At 44.9% G+C, this 19,048-nt stretch overlaps 1 protein-coding gene across 2 annotated transcripts in view; it reads right to left on the bottom strand.

Moving 5' to 3' along the window:
- LOC137415578 (schlafen family member 13-like) overlaps nt 1–18,715 on the bottom strand; it is a 44,086-nt gene extending 25,371 nt beyond the window's left edge. Inside the window, exons 1-2 of one of the 2 annotated variants that reach the window (XM_078775719.1) lie at nt 18,603–18,715; nt 6,739–6,883 (exon numbers count right to left, since the gene is read on the bottom strand). In XM_078775719.1, the coding sequence (XP_078631845.1) occupies nt 6,739–6,812 (74 nt within the window). In that variant the 5' untranslated portion in view covers nt 6,813–6,883; nt 18,603–18,715. The remainder of the gene's footprint in view (nt 1–6,738; nt 6,884–18,602) is intronic. The other variant, XM_078775720.1, reaches the window with a different exon arrangement.
- Nucleotides 18,716–19,048: the final 333 nt, after the last annotated feature.

The raw sequence follows: 19,048 nt of genomic DNA, 5'->3' as shown, positions 1-19,048 counted from the left end.
TTTGTTGTCTTTTTCAGTTCGTCGCTATTCATCGTCATCCTCCGACTCCTCTGGAAGAAACTTGTTATGTGGATTGTCACATTCTTCAAGTTGGCACGGTCCACAGGCAGTAGTACATGGTAGTCCATATCGTTTACAATAGCAGTGGAGTGTCTTGCAGGCAGTGGAGCAGTTACAATGAATGACCTTCAAGAGACTGTCTGGAGCATTACAAGTGTACATTTCTTTTGGAAATGTCTAAAAAATATGGATTTTGTTTATGCATACATGTACCAAATAATATATTTATTCCTTTTGAGATGAAAATAAATTGTTTGTCAGATTTTTCAGTCCCCCCCCCCCCCCCCCTCCCCAATATAAAATAGTCTGTCCCTTGCCATAACCTCTCAAGCTTTGTACAAACCTTTGTCTGTAATGATCACTGAATACTGTGGACTGGAGTCACAGGTGGCAGTGGTGTAGACACATTACACTCTTATCTCCAATCTGAAACACACACTTGGTTCATTAGCTGGTGAGTCGGAGGATGACGATGAATAGCGACTAACTGTGTAAGACAACAAATGCCTAATGGGCTGGTAAACCTGGCTTACTGGATTACCTGATTACTTTGTGCTTATTTAAGTAATTTTGATGATTTCCTGGGTGCCTTAAACCTAGGTATACACACTGAAAATATCTCTCTAGGTTGACTACTATTCGACAGAGCCATTTTAGTGGATCAGGATGTCACCTTGGGATGCCATCTTGAACTTGTCAATAAATAATTAACTGATGGTAATTTTATTGATTCAATTGGATTCCCTGGGCCCTAAAACCTAGGGTTAGACACCAAAACCACCTTTCTAGGTTGAATAATAATTGAGATATGGCCATTTTAAGCTCCCGGTGGCCATCTTGGACGCCATCTTGAAAATAACCCCTTTCCGGAATGTAAGATGTTACGAGATTTTTAGTATGTTATTTAGCATGCCCAATGGTACCAGAATCCATTGAAAAACCTTTTGTATCAATTTTTTTGGGGTTCAACCATATATTGACCCCTCTAACAATCCAGTTCCTGGGCGAGGTGCTGCAGGACAGGCTGGTGATTGTCGACAGGTTGGAAGACGCTGACCCAGTCATGGAGAGGTACCTCAAGTTTAAGAGGGGCTTGGATGATTTGTTTCTCTCCTCGAAAGAGCTGCATCGAAACCTGCACCAATCTGCCAGGCAGCTCTCCATTATCCATTTCTTTCACCCTGCTCTCTCCACATCAAGACCATCAGCATCCTCTCCTGCCACCCTCTCAGTGTCCTTACCAACACCCTCATCTGCTCCTTCTCCTGCCTCTCCCTCAGTGCAAGACATTGCAGGACTATCATTTGAGTCATCCTGAGTGTTCAAGGAATTCATGGGATTTTAATTTATCACCATCATCATCATTACCATTTGAAAAGTTGCGTGTGTTGGTAAAGTAAAAATTGAAACGGTACATGATGGTGTTGGGGATTTTTTGTTTCACGGTGAAGTATGGTTATGCTGGTTAAGCACTTTTCACCCCTCAGCCCAAATTGAGCTAAGGGGTATTGTCGTCCGGGCGGGCGTCCGTCAACTTTTGGTTTCAGTCAATTTAAAGGAGAACGGCTTGTCCGATTAAATCCATTTTTCCCGTGTGTGTTGAGGTTGAGTAGAGGAAGTTTCCTTTCGAAAATGGGCGCGCTGCGATTTTCAATATGGCCGCCACGGCAGCCATCTTGAAATTGGTTTCCGTCAATTTCGAGCAGAACGGCTTGTCCGATTAAATCCATTTTTGCAGTGTGTGTTGGGGTTGAGTAGTGGAATGTTCATGGGCGCGCTGCGATTTTCAATATGGCCACCACGGCAGCCATCTTGAAATTGGTTTCCGTCAATTTCAAGCAGAACGGCTTGTCCGATTAAATAAATGTTTGCAGTGTGTGTTGGGGTTGAGTAGAGGAAGGTTCATTTCGAAAATGGGCGTGCTGTGATTTTCAATATGGCCGCCACGGCAGACATCTTGAAATTGCTTTCCACCATGCATGGGCTGAGGGGTTATGCCCACTTTGTGGTGCTATTTATAATAAACTGTAAGTGCATTCCTTCAATAAATTGGAAATGGTACATGGTGTTGTCGTTTTTTAAAAATTTGTAAGCATTTTCTAATGGAACTATAATCATGTGCATTTGCGGTTGAAAACATTTTAAACTAAAAAATTTCCACTATGAAACAGGAACCGCCGGGAACCTATAAACTATCCCGCTTTTCCCCATTGATACAATGCCGCGGCATACATTCGCAGGATTTTCATCAACCTTCGTGGTTTATCGTCGACATTCGTGTTATTTGCCTCGCCATTTGCCGGATTATCGCTGAAATGTGTGGGTTTTGTCTCGCCATTTCCGGAACTTATCAACCTTGGTGGATTATCATTGACATTCTCGAGATTTGCCTCACCATTCGCGAATTTTGCCTCGCCATTCACGGTTTGTTCCTCTCTATTCGCGGATTATCATGACTCAGGAACCAATCCCCCCTTTTTCCATTGAAACAATGTTCCATCATTTGCGGTTTTGCAATTCGCGGCATTTCCCAGGAACGTATCCCCCGTGAATAGCGGGGTCCGATGGTATATCGTTTTTGGTCGCATCTCTCAATGGTGAAGAATCATTTAAAAATTCTCGTATCTGGTTCCAGATCTTCACCAAAATCTAACCAATTTGTCCTCGTCACTCACCCAACCTGTCCACCAATTATTTTTTTTACTGAATCCGACCATAACCTTCTGAGATATCCTGCTCACAGAAAAACAAACAGACAGGGTTGAAAACATAACCTCTGTTCACCTTCAGTGGTGGAGGTAATAATGTTATCATAACAATAGTTAGAACGTGAGGAGTTGAAGCAGTGTTTTTTTTTTAACCAGAGTAATTAGTATGCAGAATGATTTGGTTTGAAGGGAAGTGGATGCAAGTACAATCGACCATTTCAAGAGAGATTCATGCATATATTCTCTGCCAGTCTGCCTATCCCCTATCTTTACGTTGAGGGACGGGCTTAAAAATCAAATCGCCGCCATTTTGATCGCTCTATGTAGGTCTCATGCATCATTGGTATTTTTTGTAAGGCTTGCGCTTTCTGCCACTCTCACGACTTCATCTTAACTCTAATTTGACATAAGAGTTCATTTTTCATTGTCGCTAAGGTGGTTTAAGACTTGGTTGCAGCAAAATGGGGGGGGGGGGGGGGGAAATCGAATGAATAATGGTGTTTTTCGACAAAAAAATGCAATTTAATGGCCGTTTTGAATGTATCTGGTCAGACGCAATGCAGAGAGTGGGAGAGAGGGGTAGGAAGGAATTGGGTAGGGATGGAGGGGGAAGAGTTGAGGTCTTGAAGTCGCAATTTAAATTGTGTGCAATCTCCATGGGTGCTTGCGAGGGAGTTAGTTGTGTATTATGAGTTAGTAAAAGTACAACGACTGGAAACAGTGGTTAGGAATCGTACTGCAGTGTAATTATATCTTTTTTCATACTCCCAGTGTATATATAAAGAGTTTATGTCAGGCAAGTTAATTATTTTCCAACTATATAACTAAACAACACTTTGAAAAACTTTGTATGCAATAAATTGACCATGTGGCAAAAGGCAGTAAACAATATTTATTAATAAGGTTTGGCTTAAGCAATTTTTAATTTGTAAAGTGAAGTGTATTCGATGCTTTCAAGTTAAAAAATTAACGACAGAAGTAAGTCAGTCAAGACAGGTTTGGTGTGCAGTGTTCACTGTGCTGTGTGTTACCTATGCAAACGTTCGTTGCTTTCATGAAATGGTCTGAGTACTGTCGAACTGTATTACTTTTGAAAACTTGGGTTTGACTGGGGGGGGGGGGGGGGGGGGGAAGTGGGAGGAGGGATCGGTAGATGACTTTTGAGGAGAACTTGGGGTTGACTGGGGGGAGGGGGAAGGGAAGGGGGTAGATGACTTTTGAGGACTTGGGGTTGGCGGGGTTGATTCCAATCAAGAAAGAGCTTTCACAATCACATTTCGCAAAGACAATATTATGATCACATGACATCTGTTCTTTGCATAATATTGTTGAAGTCCAATTTTACATTACGTGGATTATATTCTTGAATTTGTAGTTGAAATTTTACATAAGTAATACATACTAGCAAGCACTCCCGCTCTAAGGGCCTATAAATCCGAGTACCCTTTTCAGCCCACGTTCGGTGGGCAAAGTGCTGCAGCACTGTCTTGGAAATGCACTTTATAACTTTTGTCATTTTTGCAAGAATTTTTTATCAATCACAACATATTACACTCCATATTACAAGATAAAAGAAGATGATTTGTAATACCGGTATAGTACCACCAAAAGTAGCGCTATTTCTGCCACGTGTTAATTTTGGAGTTTGAGTGACATCCACATTTGCTCCATTATAGGAAGACACTCGAGGGCCCCACTGCCCTTCAGGTGGGAGTACTCTTCTCGGTTTGCTAGAACTCGGGCCGGAGTATGTGCACTGGACTAAGGCTAAAGTGCGTGCTTATCTGCTAGCCTTTGGTGGCCACTTAAGGCCAGTGTCGGGATTGGAACCAGAAGTATAACCGGGTTTGGAACCACTACCGAGGCCCAATAATGGTTAAATGTCAATTTTGTAGTTTCGGTGACATCCAGCTTTGCTCCGATACAGTAAGATAATTATGAGGGTGCCTAAATTAATGAATGAAAATGGCTGAGGGAAATAGGTAGGTACAGTCACGTGAAAAAGTAAGTACACCCCATGTAAAGTTTTGACTTTTTCAACATATTTCAACATACAGTTATTTGATCTTCATTTTAACAATATTGACAGATAAAGGTGATATAATATAACAAATATCATGAAACATTTACATTTTGTAGTCCATTGTATAATTTAATTAAACATAAATGCAAATTTCGCATGTGGAAAAAGTAAGTACACCCTTGGCTCTAATAGGTGGTATTGCCCCCTTTGGCAGAAACAACCTCAAGTAGGCGTTTCTTATAACTGTCTACCAGTCTCTGACATCGACTGGGAGAAATTTTTGCCCACTCCCCCATGCAGAATTATTTCAGCTGTGCGATGTTTGAGGGGTTTCTTGCATGCACAGCTCGTTTCAAATCCCCCCACAACATCTCAATGGGATTTAGATCCGGGCTTTGACTTGGCCATTCCAGAACCCTCCATTTCTTTCTTTTCAGCCATTCCATGGTGGATTTACTGGTATGTTTAGGGTCATTGCCATGTTGCAAGGTCCACCTTCGGTTGAGTTTCAACTTTCCGACAGATGGCCTCACATTATCCTCAAGCACCCTCTGGTACAATGAAGAATTCATCGTGGATTCCACGATGGTGAGCTGCCCAGGCCCGATGCAGCAAAGCTGCCCCAAACCATAATATTTCCACCACCATGCTTTACAGTTGGTATGAGGTTCTTGGGGTCAAATGCTATCTTTGGTTTTCGCCAAACATGTCTTCTGGTACTGTGGCCAAATAGCTCTACCTTTGACTCATCTGTCCAGAGCACATTGTTCCAAAAGTGCTGGTCTTTGCCTTGGTGTACATTGGCAAACTTTAGTCTTGCCCTGATGTTCTTTCTGGACAGCAAAGGTTTCCTCCTGGCACACCTCCAATGTAGATTAAATTTGTGCAGCCTCTTTCTAATGGTAGACTCGTGCACTTTGACATCAACAGTGGCAAGAGCTACCTGTCGGTCCCGTGATGACATTCTGGGGTTCTTAGAGACTTCTTTCAGCATATTGCGGTCTGCTCTCGGGCTGAACTTGCTGGAGCGGCCTGGCCTGAACAAGTTGGCAGTTGTTTGGATTCTTCTCCACTTGGAGATGATCTTCCGGACAGTCGAATGATTGATTTCAAATTGTTTGGAGATCTTTTTAAATCCCTTCCCAGACTCGTAGGCATCTTTAGCCTTCTTTCTGAAGGCCTCAGAGAGCTCTTTTGATCTAGGCATGGTGACGCCGCACACTTCAACAACAAAGAGCAAACCAAACCAAATGTCTGAGGTTTAAATAAGACAGGTTCCTCCAAGATCCTCTCTGACGATGTTCTAATCATTTGCACCTGAGCTGGTGCACCTGATTCAAATTTTAGGTATTTGAAGTAGTGATAAATGTAGGGGTGTACTTACTTTTTCCACATGCGCAGTTTGCATTTATGTTTATTTAAATAATACAATGGACTACAAAATGTAAATGTTTCATGATATTTGTTATATTATATCACCTTTATCTGTCAATATTGTTGAAATGAAGATCAAATAGCTGTATGTTGAAATATGTTGAAAAAGTCAAAACTTTACATGGGGTGTACTTACTTTTTCACGTGACTGTAAATTAATGGATGGAGGGGAGCCAGATTGTTATAAAATGGTGTGATTGCATATTGCTTATATGCCTATTTGAGTTTCATAGAAAATAATTCAGATTGTATTACACACTTTGCCTTCGTGAAACAAAGTGTATTACTCATGTGGAGACATCAGGTAGGCTAGATGGGCAGAGCTTCCATTTTTAAAAAATCTTCTCTCTTTGTACATCCTTGTATAACATCTCTGGAGAGGAATTGTTTAAATTTAAGAGAAATGGTAAACAATAATAAAACACCATGTGCCAAAAATTATATAATCTCAGTTAAACTTTAATCCTAGACAAAAACATTAACTTAAGAAAACATTGAGAAATTGCAGCTCACATTTCATCGACCTCAATTGGTTCAGATGTATCCATATCCTCAGGTTTATTGGAAGGAAGTGGGGAGAAAGCCATGATATCCTCCAGAACACCCCCGCTCTAGGAGGGAAAATGGCCTTAAAATGCCTGTTGTATATCCTCCAGCACTGAGCACAGGAAAAAAAAAAACACTTTTTTATGTCAAGGCAACGTTTTTTTAAAATTAAAATATACTTTCCTAAACTTTCCCTGTGTCTTGCAGGCACGACGAGGTAAAAATGTGTGTGCCATCCCAAAGATGAACAATAAGCAGGCTGTCCAGTCTCCCAGCATTAGTGGGTGGACATTAAATATTGTTGTGTCTGCCGATAAATACCGGCCTCGGGCAAATGACCGATCGAGCTTACCTCCGAGGCGCTCCGAGGAGTTATTTATACGCGCAAGGGTGTAGTGGAGGGCAGCAACCGCTTACCTGGATGGTCGGACGCGAAGCGGGTTTTCCGAACCACCAACAAATAAACGGGACAGGACAAGGAATGAAAGTTCAACAAATAACGGGTTAAATAAAAGAAATGCCAGGGAACAAGAAATGTGCAGGACTAAAATTCCTATTTGGGGTGCCCCCACACAGACTCGTAAAACGGACAAGGGAGATATCAAAACGAAAGTGAAAATGTGTTTGTGTGGTGCGTTTCCCTGCACTCGGCGGTCTCCTCAAGCGGTCCCCATCCCCGTCGGCGTCGCACGGGTCCCTGCTCCGTGTGTGGGAAACAGGCCCTCTGCGCGAAGTTCGTTCACTCCAGCCGCCAAACGTGAAGTGAGCACGCCCTTGTTCCGTCCTCGTCCCACGCTCCACAAAGCACCGAGGTCTCTCAGGCGCAAACAGACATCACGAAGCCAGCACCAACGAATCAGGGAAAAGATGCGTCCACTCCTCCACGCAGCCAGAAACAGAGCAAGCGTGCGAATCCACCGCCAAGAGCAAGCTCGAAATGCTACCGCACGCAGAGGACCCAGCACAAGAAAATACAAGCGTTATGCCTAGGTCCCCCGTCGGTGAAGTGATGCGAGTTGAGAAAGGGGAAGACGCAGGCGGCCATCTTGGATTTTAACGTGGCGACCCAATTTTCAATAGGGTTCTTCCTTATGCGTAGATACACGCACACACCAGATCAGACGTTAGTAGTTCGTTTATTTTTCAAGATATTTTGCTCACAAGGTTCAGACATATATATATATGGTGACGGCCATCTTGGATTTTGACGTGGCGACCCAATTTTCAATAGCGTTCTTCCTTATGCCTAGATACACCCACACACCAGATTAGAAGTTGGTACGTCGCTTATTTTTCAAGATATTCTGCTCACAAGGTTCAGACATACATGGCGGTGGCCATCTTGGATTTTGACGTGGCGACCCAATTTTCAACATCATTCTTCCTTATGGGTAGATACACCGACACACCAGATTAGACGTTTGTAGTTCGTTTATTTTTCAAGATATTTCGCTCACAAAGTTCAGACATATATATATGGTGGCAGCCATCTTGGATTTTGACGTGGCGACCCAATTTTCAACAGCATTCTTCCTTATGGGTAGATACACCGACACACCAGATTAGACGTTAGTAGTTCGTTTATTTTTCAAGATATTCAGCTCACAAGGTTCAGACATACATGGCGGCGGCCATCTTGGGTTTTGACGTAGCGACCCAATTTTCAATAGCCTTCTTCCTTATGCCTAGATACAACCACACACCAGATTAGAAGTTGGTACTTCGCTTATTTTTCAAGATATTCAGCTCACAAGGTTCAGACATACATGGCGGTGGCCATCTTGGATTTTGACGTGGCGACCCAATTTTCAATAGCGTTCTTCCTTATGCCTAGATACACCCACACACCAGATTAGAAGTTGGTACTTCGCTTATTTTTCAAGATATTCAGCTCACAGGATTCAGACATACATGGCGGTGGCCATCTTTGATTTTGACATGGCGACCCAATTTTCAATAGGGTTCTTCCTTATGCCTAGATACACATACACACACACTAGATTAGAAGTTGGTACTTCGCTTATTTTTCAAGATATTCCTCTCACAAGGTTCAGACATACATGGCGTCAGACCTACATGGCGGTGGCCATCTTGGATTTTGACGTGGGTTGCACCCACACACCAAATTTGAATGCCGTCCTTCGCTTATGCACGCACGCATGGACGGAGGGGAAAACCATAGTCCCCCTTTCGCTCCGCGGTGCGAGGGGGGACAAAAATGGCGGTCCTCAGCTTTTTTCGTTCCCCGGTCTCGAACGTCAACCGATGACATCTGCGCGTGCTCCAATCAAAGAGCCCATCTCATCGCTCCATGGTACCGACCAAGCAGCACCCCTCGGGGCGGGACCGCCGCCCCTCCTGTGCCCTTGCGATGACTCGGCTGGCGGCATCAGGGGCCTTGTTCAAACGTCTGAATTCAGTCAGTTTATTTAATGTCTATAATTAAGCACCGATTGCTTGGCTGGTAGTTTGTGTAGTGTAGCGTCATAAGGAACAAGGGAAAAAATCACCGAGATCATTTACACACAGGGGATTTACCCTTCACCCCTAAGCTACATAACACAAGAGCCACCCTCCGTATGGCCACACGTCACACTTAATCCGAACACACGTCACACTTAATCCGTACACACGGAGCTGACTTAAGTTACAGGTTTCTTCTTCTTCATGACAGTCGGAGCACACTACCTAAACAATCCTACCTGGCCGAAGGTATTCCATTGCCGACCCCCCATAAACGTAACAATATCCAACAGTATCAACAACATCAACAAAAGTAACAACAGTATCATGCGCAAGATTGGAGGTCACGTCTTTTTGAAGCTGTCCATGCGCTCACACTTTCGAAGTTAAGTAATTTTTCACAATTGTGTTTTTGTCGAAACTGTATCTATCTTTCGGTGTGTGTACCTATAGTGTGTCTTTAGTAAGATTCTCGGTGTTAATTTTTCATACATGTATACAAAATCGCCGGTTAATTCGTGTCGCGTATTCTGAGGCCGAGTAGGCTCCCGTGTCCGACCTTGAGGCTTTGTTTTTCTCTCAGCGGTTCGTCGATTGCGCTGAAATTACTTCCATTCTCTGTTTTTGTCCCAGTCTTTCACCCCATACTTCCTTGTTCCAAATCTCAACTCAAAAAAAATATATATATATATTTCCTTCTCTGTTCTTATTCGTTTATTCGTTGTTCTTATTTGTTCGTTTTGTTCTTCGATCACGTTGTTCGTGATCACGTTGTTAAAAATGTTTAAACTTTCCCCTGAAGAACTGTATTCTGTCGTATATTATAACACCTTTTTCTTCTTCTTCTATAAAAGGATGCTTTCGACTTGCTCACCAAATCTATTCATTCCAAAAAATAAAATTTCATCTCTTACAGTTCCTCTTTTCTACATTCCCAAAACTCGACTGCACTCCACCCCTCCTTCAGCGTCCTCAAACGTATTTTTGAATCGAAGGTCTCAAGAAACTCATTTTGCAATAATTGTTCGTTTCCCATTAATCGTACACTTTTCAAAATCCAATCTCACCCCTCCCCCTAAATCTTTCCCATCACCCCTTCCCTCCAAAACTTCCCCATCACCCCTCCACTCCAAAACTTCCCCATCACCCCTTCCCTCCAAATCTACCCCCTTGCACCTCCCCTCCAAATCTTCCCCATCACCCATCTCTTTCAAATATTCCTCCTTCCCCTCCCCTCCAAATCTTCCCCATCACCCATCCCTTTCAAATCTTCCCCCTTGCCCCTCCCCTCCAAATCTTCCCCATCACCCCTTCCCTCCAAAACGTCCCCATCACCCCTCCCCTCCAAAACTTCCTCATTACACCTCCCCTCCAAATCTTCCCCATCACCCATCTCTTTCAAATCTTCCCCCTTGCCCCTCACCTCCAAATCTTCCCCATCACCCATCCCTTTCAAATCTCCCCCCTTGCCCCTTCCCTCCTAAACTCCCCCCACACCCCTCCCCTCCGAGACTCTCCCTCGCTCCTCTCCTCCTAGACTCCCTTCTCTCCCCTCCTCCTCAAAGCGTCCTCCCCGCTTCTTCCCCCTTCCAACTTTCACCTTCATCTACCCAAACCTTCTGCCTCACTTTTCCCCCTCCTCAAATAACACCTCACTGTGCCTCACCCAATCACCATCAAACCTTTTCTCCGCCCCCATTCTTCCCTTTCTCCAAGCTATTCTGAAATCTCTGACACACCTTCAACAGCTCTCCCTACCTCTTCCTCCTCTTCCACATCTTACCATACCCCTCCCACCCCCTGTTCTGTATCCGATGCTCCCCCTTCCTCTTCATTAACGGCATGGACCTCAAACATCCGGGGCCTTCGCTCAAACTTGACTGATCTCTCCATACAGGTTGCTTCTGACAAACCAGGCGTGATCTGCTTAACAGAAACTTTCCTCCTTCATGATGTCTCTGATTCCTTGGTATCTCTCCCAGGTTACTCCCTCCTCCGGTATGATAGGCCTGAGCCGCGTCCTGGAGGTGGGGTTTGCTATCTTTATTAAAAAAAACTCTTCCTCACTCGCCCTGCACTGCCCTCTCTCCACCTCACCCCCAGGAATACCTTTGGCTACGGCTTCCCCTTCGCTCCCACCTTTTGTTCATATGTTTGTTGTACCGTCCACCAAACAGTGATGACTCCATCTACATCTCGCTGTCTGATAATATGGACCAACTTCTATGTACCCATTCCAACTCTCTCTCTTCCTCATATGTGGGGATTTCAATTGTCACCATGCTAGTTGGCTGGGTATGGGTACCTCTCACCAGCCATGGCTCTTCAGCAAAGGACTTCTGCGACTCACTGGGACTGACACAATCTGTCAATTTCCCGACCGGATCTCAGTCAACGGAGCATCTTCTCTTCTGGACTTGGTTATGACTAACTTCCCTGAAAATGTCTGCTGCTCTTCTTCTGCTCCAATCGGCTCATCTGATCATGTGCTTGTTAAAGTGGACATCTCTCTGACCATTCTCAAAAAGCCTCCTCAGCTTCGACGAGTCTGGCATTTCACTCAGGCCAACTGGCATGGTCTTCAAGCAGCCATCAATCATCTGGACTGGTCTCCCATCTCTACCGCCTCTGACATCAACTCATCCTGGGAATTCTTCCAAAGTAAATTGCTCTCTCTCATGCACAGATTTATCCCATCTCGTCTTCAGTTGTCATACCCTTCCTCCCGTCCATGGTACACGGAATCTTGTGGTGAGGCTGTTGCCCAGAAACAACTTGCTTTCGTCTCCTGGAAAGCAAATCCAAAGGAAGGAAATCTCATTTCCTTTCACAAAGCCCGAAACAAGTGTTGGTCCACCCTCAGGAGAGCCAGGAAACAATATCTCTCTGTTCTCAAGACCGAACTCTCTTATCTGTCTCCCTCTTCCAAATCCTGGTGGCATCTGGTCAAATCTGTTTCTGGTGTTTGTTCCCCCTCCATCCCCTCCCTCACCTCAAACGGCTACACGGCTGACTCCGCACTTGAAAAAGCTGAATGCCTCAACTCTGTGTTTGCCTCTAAATCTTGTGGTCCAAACCCATCCCTCTCTGTACCCACCGTACCCAGTCGTACCCAGCTGCTCCTGGACTCTGGGTCCTTTCCTCCTGACAAGGTGGAAAAGTTTCTGTCAACCCTCGACTCTGATTCTGCAACTGGACCTGATGGAATTCTGCAACTGGAATCCTGTTCTTCCGCTCTTTCACTCCCTCTCTCTGTTCTCTTCACCCTCTCTTTTGCTTAAGGTCATCTGCCGTCTGCTTGGAAATCAATCAACATCACCGCTTTGCACAAAAAAGGTGCAAAAACAGATCCGAGCAACTACAGACCAATCAGCCTTCTCCCAATTAACAGCAAAGTCATGGAATCCATCATTGCTTCAGATATGAAATCTTTCCTCTTCTCCAATGGCTTGATCTCTGATCATCAATTTGGTTTCAGACCTGGTCACTCGACTCTGGACATGCTGCTTCTGCTTTCTCAACAATGGATGGAGGTCCTCAACGCCAAACAGGAAATTAGAGCTGTCTCCCTTGACATATCACGTGCCTTCGATACGGTCTGGCAACCCGCTCTGCTCACCAAACTCTCCTCCTTTGGTATCCATGGAAATCTCCACGCATGGCTGGCAGACTTCCTCTCTAGTCATAATCAACGTGTGGCCCTGAATGGGTTTCTCTCATCTCGTCTTCCTGTTCAGGCTGGAGTTCTCCAAGGCAGTATTCTGGGCCCTGTGCTTTTTCTGGTCTTCATCAATGATCTCTCTGACTCTCTTGAAAATCCTCTCTATCTCTTTGCTGATGACTCTACTCTCTGTCGCTCTATTCCTCATCCCTCAGATCGGCAGTCTGCAGCCTCCTCACTCTCTGCAGACCTGGACAAAATCACAGACTGGGCAAACAAGTGGAACATGTCTTTCAATCCTGACAAATCTCACACTCTTACAATGCCTCTCCGAAAAGACCGACTGGACAACCCTCTCATCCACTTTCTGAATAATCCTCTCCAAGAAGTTCTGTCACTCAAGCTTTTGGGTCTCACTATCTGCCATGATCTTTCCTGGGAAAACCACATTTCAAATCTGGCCTCCAAAGCCAGTCGCCAAGGGCCTTTCACTCACTCACTGCAGGCAGGTTGGTGGTCTTTCCGTCTTCTCCCGACTCCTCTCTGGCCTTGCCCCCCCAGCTCTCTCTGGGCTCTGTGCCCCAAATATTTCTACAGGTCGCACAAGATCTGCGTGCAACCCTCTTATGGTTAAACTGCCAAAATCAAGACTGCTCACATTCATTCCTCTTTTCTCCCGCCTCTGGAACAAACTCCCTCACTCTCTTCAATCCCACTCCACCCTCCAGGTCTTTAAAACAGCTGTTCACCACCATCTCTTATCTTCCCCCATCCAAAACCTTGATCTTTTCTACCCCTGCTAATTTCACCCCAAATCCACTTTTTTGAAATACCAACTTCTGTCCTGGAAGTCCTTGGTGTCCTTGTGTTTTATACTTCTCCCACCCCCCCCCCAACCCTCCCCCCCACCCACCTCCCTTCCCACGCCTCCTCCTCCCAAGCCCTATCCCTCCAGAACATCTCCCTGCTCTCAAATGTTGTGTTTGTGTGCTTCCCCTTCTCTCCCCATCTTGTCCTCCGCTCCCTCCGTTATTTTCTAAACCCGTCTCACTCCCAAACGCTTGGTCCATTAACTCTCTTCCCGCATCTACAGCAACTTTCCTCCATGCCTGCAACTCTTTCCACCCCTTCCATGATGTCCATCACCATATATCCAGATTGGGAATCTTGAGACGTCCAGTTTGCAGACATTGTGTGCACAAACAATCAATTCCCCTTCAGGTCCTTTAACAGTGTCAAACCCCTCTGTCAGTACCCTCCTCTACATCGTCGACAAGTCCACATCCTTCCAAACCCACCCCTTCTATGTCCCCTTCTTCAACATCCCTCTTTCTGCATCCTCTCCTCACCCAACCCCCAAAAAGCTTCCCCCTCTCCTGACCCCCTTGTCCCACACCATCTCAACTTCACTCTCGCCCCTCCCAGCTTCATGCTCGTCCCACCTTCCTCCAATATTCAACTTCTTCCTACCTCCTCGCATCTCCAACCTCATCCAACTCCCTCCCAAGCTTCAACCTTGTCCTGCGCCCTCCCAGCGAACCCCCGTCCCACCTGCTCTCAGATCCCTCTTCATCCCACCACTCCCAGGACTTCCATCCCACCCCCAGCTCCCCCTTCATCACCCCTCTAATCTCCCTTCACCCACACCCCTGTCCTTCACCCCCTCTCCCCAGACTCCCCTGCACCAGATACTCCCAGCCTCCTCCCTGACCGGCATCCTCCAAGCTTCTCACTGTCTGGCCCCTTCCCAGCCCCTCCCACTCCCCACCCCAGCTACTCACCCTCCCTCCCTATCACATCCCCTCTCCGACGTCCTTTCCATATGCCCTGCCAGAACTGCCTCCCCCCCGACCCCCCCGTGCCTAACTGTGTGGATCTCAAACGTCCGAGGCCTCAGCTCCAACTTGACAGATCTCTCAATTCAGGCATCTGCTAATAAACCAGACATCATCTGTTTCACAGAATCCTTCCTCCCACACAATACATCCCTGACTCTTCGTATCTCTCCCTGGCTATTGGCTCCTCAGATTTGATAGGCCTGAACAACATTCTGGAGGGAGTGTTGCATTTTCCAACAATAACTCCATTTCTTACTGTCTGTGTTCACATTGTAAACCTCAACTCCCACGAACACCTTTGGTTTCGACTTCCCCTACGTTCCCAACTCTTGTTTGTCATACTGTACTCGAAACAGTGACGACTCCCTCTACATCTCTCTCAGACAACATAGACCAACTTTTAATCACTCATCCAAACTCTCTCTTCCTCATATGTGGTGATTTCAATTGTTACCATTCAAGTTGGCTGGGTGTTGGTACATATCTCACCAGCAAAGGACTTCTGTGACTCCATGGGACTGATACAAACTATGAATTTTCTGACGCAGATTTCTCCCGATGGAAAATTCTCCCTTTTGGACTTGGTGATGACAATCTTCCCCACAAATGTTTCCTGCTCTTCCTCTGCTCCATTTGGTTTGTCTGAACATGTGTTTGTGAGAGGCAACATCTCTCTGGCTATTCTCAGAGAGCTGCCTCAATGCTGGTGAGTCTGGCAGGTCACTCAAGCAGATTGGCAGGGACTGCAATCAGCCATCTCTTTTCAGGACTGGTCTCCCATATCTCAGACGTTAACTCAAGCTGGGAATTCTTCCACAGAAACCTGCCCTTTATTTTATACAGATTCATCTCATCGCATCTTTAATTATCCTACCCTTCTTCCCACCTACACTGAATCCTGTGGTGAGGCATTTGTTCTGAAAAACCTGTCTTCTCTTCCTGGAAGGCTAATCAGACCGAAGGCAATCTCATTCCAAAAAGTCTGCAACAAGCGTGTGTCCACTCTCAGGAGAGCAAAAAAACAACATCTGTCCAACCTCAATAATTAACTTTCAAACTTGCCCCCACTCCTCTCAAACCTGGCGGTGCCTTAAGTGTGTTTCTGGAGTATGCTCCCCTTCCATCGCTTCACTCTCTTCAAATGGCACCACAGCTGACTACACTGGTGAGAAGGCCGAATTCCACAATTTCTTCCAAATCTTGTGTGCCCAACCCCTCACTCTCGGTACCCACCCTTCCCTGTCATATCCAACTGCTCCTGGATTCTGTCTTTTGCACCTGTGAAGGTGGAGAGGTTTCTGGCAATCCTCAACTCTGATTCTGCAACTGGACTGGATGGCGTCAGCTCACGTTATCCTAAAAACCAGCTCTTGCACAACTTTGGCCGAGAAGAAGAGATCAAAATGGTGAATTCTCGCGGAACTTAGAGATACTTTTGTATTTGGGTTTCTGTTCCACCCGCAACACTTCAAGAGAATATTTGTGCGAGACTCGGTGGTGTAATGTAATATTTAAGCCTGGTGTTGGCTTAGCGGTCAGGGTACCAGCTTAGGATCCCAGGATCCTGGGTTCGAATCCCAGTCGATCGCTGAATTAACGCCAGGGGGGTTGACTCAGCCTGTCATCCTTCCGAGGTCGGCTAATTGAGTACCAGTTCACTGGTAATTCCCTGTTTGTTGTAAAAGGCGACAAAAAGGGTTGGCGGCAGGAAGGGCATCCGGCCGTAAAACATTGCTTCAAAAAGGGGACCGAAAAACAACAAACAACCACGGTGCCCGAAAAAGGCCAACCCCCGCTTTGCGGGGAAAAATGGCCTCTAAAGGTGGTTATTTTTTTATTTTTTTATTACTCGGTGGTGTAATCAACGGAAGCATGAAGCGCTCCTCCCTTTATATGGAATGGTTTCTGTATGAAACTTTAACACAGGGACTGAAAATTCGTTTCTCGGCTTCTACTGGATGAAATTGGCTGCAAATTCCAGAAGTAAATGCTTTGTATGTCGAGGTAATATGTTCCAAATTTCATCAACATCCGTTTCCACATTCTTGAGTTTTATTAATGAAAACCCTCAAATCAACATTGGTGTCTGTCAGTCTGTCCTTCCGTCCACCTGAAATGTGTTGGCGCTCATATCTCAAAGGTTATGCGTTGAAATTAGCTGAAACTTGGAATATACATCGGCCAATGCGTCTTATTAATCGCTTTCAAAACAAATTCCACCTAAGTTCCATAGTTTTTGCTTGGCTCATAGAGGCAAACCCCAAAAAGTTTTGACATTTTGACTCCGGTAGTAATCCATATAGAATGTTTTCTTTGTTCAGGATTGGATCGATACCGTATTTATGACGTGCAATGGGAGAGATGGTTTACAAAGTATTGGGCAGGACCCCCATACAGACCGCAGGAAATCGGCTGGTTTATAATTCGTGCAATTTAATTGATGTATGTATATGTGATGTCTCCATGTATTTTTCATCCATCGTTGTGACGGCTACTGCAGATGGAACCAATTTGTCACACTGTAAGTGGCCATAGAAAATGAAGGACATTCTTGGGAAAATGCCAGGGGCATAGAAAAGGCCCCTTTATATGGTAATGTGCCATGTGGCAAAATATAGAAAAGAAAGGACAATGCCATGGCTTGTAGAATATGCCAGACAATAGAAAAATAGACATTCAAAAAATCTCATGTGCATGCTGGACTACCCTTGTGTTCTTAAGAGGAACCAAGTAATGCTCGAGAAAAGTTCATATAATGGGGCCCTAATTCTCATAATAAAGCTTTGTTGAAAATTTGATGACAAAACTGAAATGGTAAATTGAAATTTCAGGTCAATTGGATGAAAATTGATGATTTTATGTGATGCTGACCTTTGACCTTTTGACAAAATTATTAATTTCCTTTCGCCGTATTATCATAACAAGGGTTTGGTGACAATTTGATGACAAAACTCAAATGGTAAAAAAAAAGGGACAGGGACACGGACACACACACTTCTGTATCCGGACGGTTAAAGATCTCATTTCCAAGCCGAAACGGGATGGATTTGCGCACATAGCTATCTATATACACACTGTCCAGCTTGGGTTCGAATCCCGACTCAGCTATAAACTGTCATCCTGGTGTTTCACATCGCAGGACGAGGCATCCACGTACCACGTGTCATCCACCAGGGAGGCCGTTAATCTGGACGAGCCGAACCTGCCAGTATTGGACGTTAAATGTATTTCAAGAGGAATGTGCGAGTCGTCGCCGCCCCCAGACAAACTCCCGCCACCTGCAATCGAACGCCAGGCCTCGCCAGCCGGTTCGTGAAAGATTTGGCCGCAACATTTGGGAGCGTTATTAGAAGCACAGCAGTTGATTGAAAGACTTCCTTATTAATATTCCATAACGATTGATTGAAAGACTTCCTTATTAATATTCCATAACGATTGATTGAAAGACTTCCTTATTAATATTCCATAACGATTGATTGAAAGACTTCCTTATTAATATTCCATAACGATTGATTGAAAGACTTCCTTATTAATATTCCATAACGATTGATTGAAAGACTTCCTTATTAATATTCCATAACGATTGAGTGATCGGTTTCTATTCGGTAAAAATCAACCTGTCATTAAAATACGTACAGAGCACAGAGGGTGCAAAGAAATAAAAATTAATATGAAATATATCTTTAAAAAACCAAAAGAAACCTCCATAAAAGTAGAACGGCACTGGGGAGAGCGCAGACGTCCGCCAAGCTGAAGTTTGTAAAATGGCGGGAACGTTTGAATTTGATGATAATGGTTTACCGAGGATAGCAACCCCAACAAAGCGAACTCGAAACAGGTTAAAACTCGGTTGCGGGAAGAAAACATACCTGGGTATTTACCTTTCGAAGGTAAGTGAGCACGCAACTTTTTCTCAACGAACTTTTGGTTTTCACCAAGAGATTCACCTGCCTCTTTAGTCTTTATTCCCTGGGCGTGTTTCAATTTCAAAGCCAATGCCACCGATCACTATTCTGATCTGACGGATGGGAAGCTCAACATTGATTGGTCGAGAGATTGTGCACCGTGATGATGGTACATCCCAATGGACATTATGCATGTGACGTCACACACCCTTAGAAATGGAAGTTCGCCCCCTCTCAGAGGGCAAGCAATACTGCTACTGCAGCAAGACTGCTGGTACTACACAATGCAAATCCTGAGCAGTGCCCCATTCATGAGCAGATTCCACCTGTTGGAGGGACTGAAACCCAAACGGAACTGTCTTTCAGAGACATTCGTGCACTGGAAAAAAACGTGGAGGAACTACAGAAGG

The sequence above is a fragment of the Myxine glutinosa genome, chromosome 4 (assembly GCF_964187855.1).
Source record: "Myxine glutinosa chromosome 4, kmMyxGlut1.1, whole genome shotgun sequence".
NCBI lineage: Eukaryota > Metazoa > Chordata > Myxini > Myxiniformes > Myxinidae > Myxine > Myxine glutinosa.
This window is presented reverse-complemented; position numbering and strand designations above follow the sequence as displayed.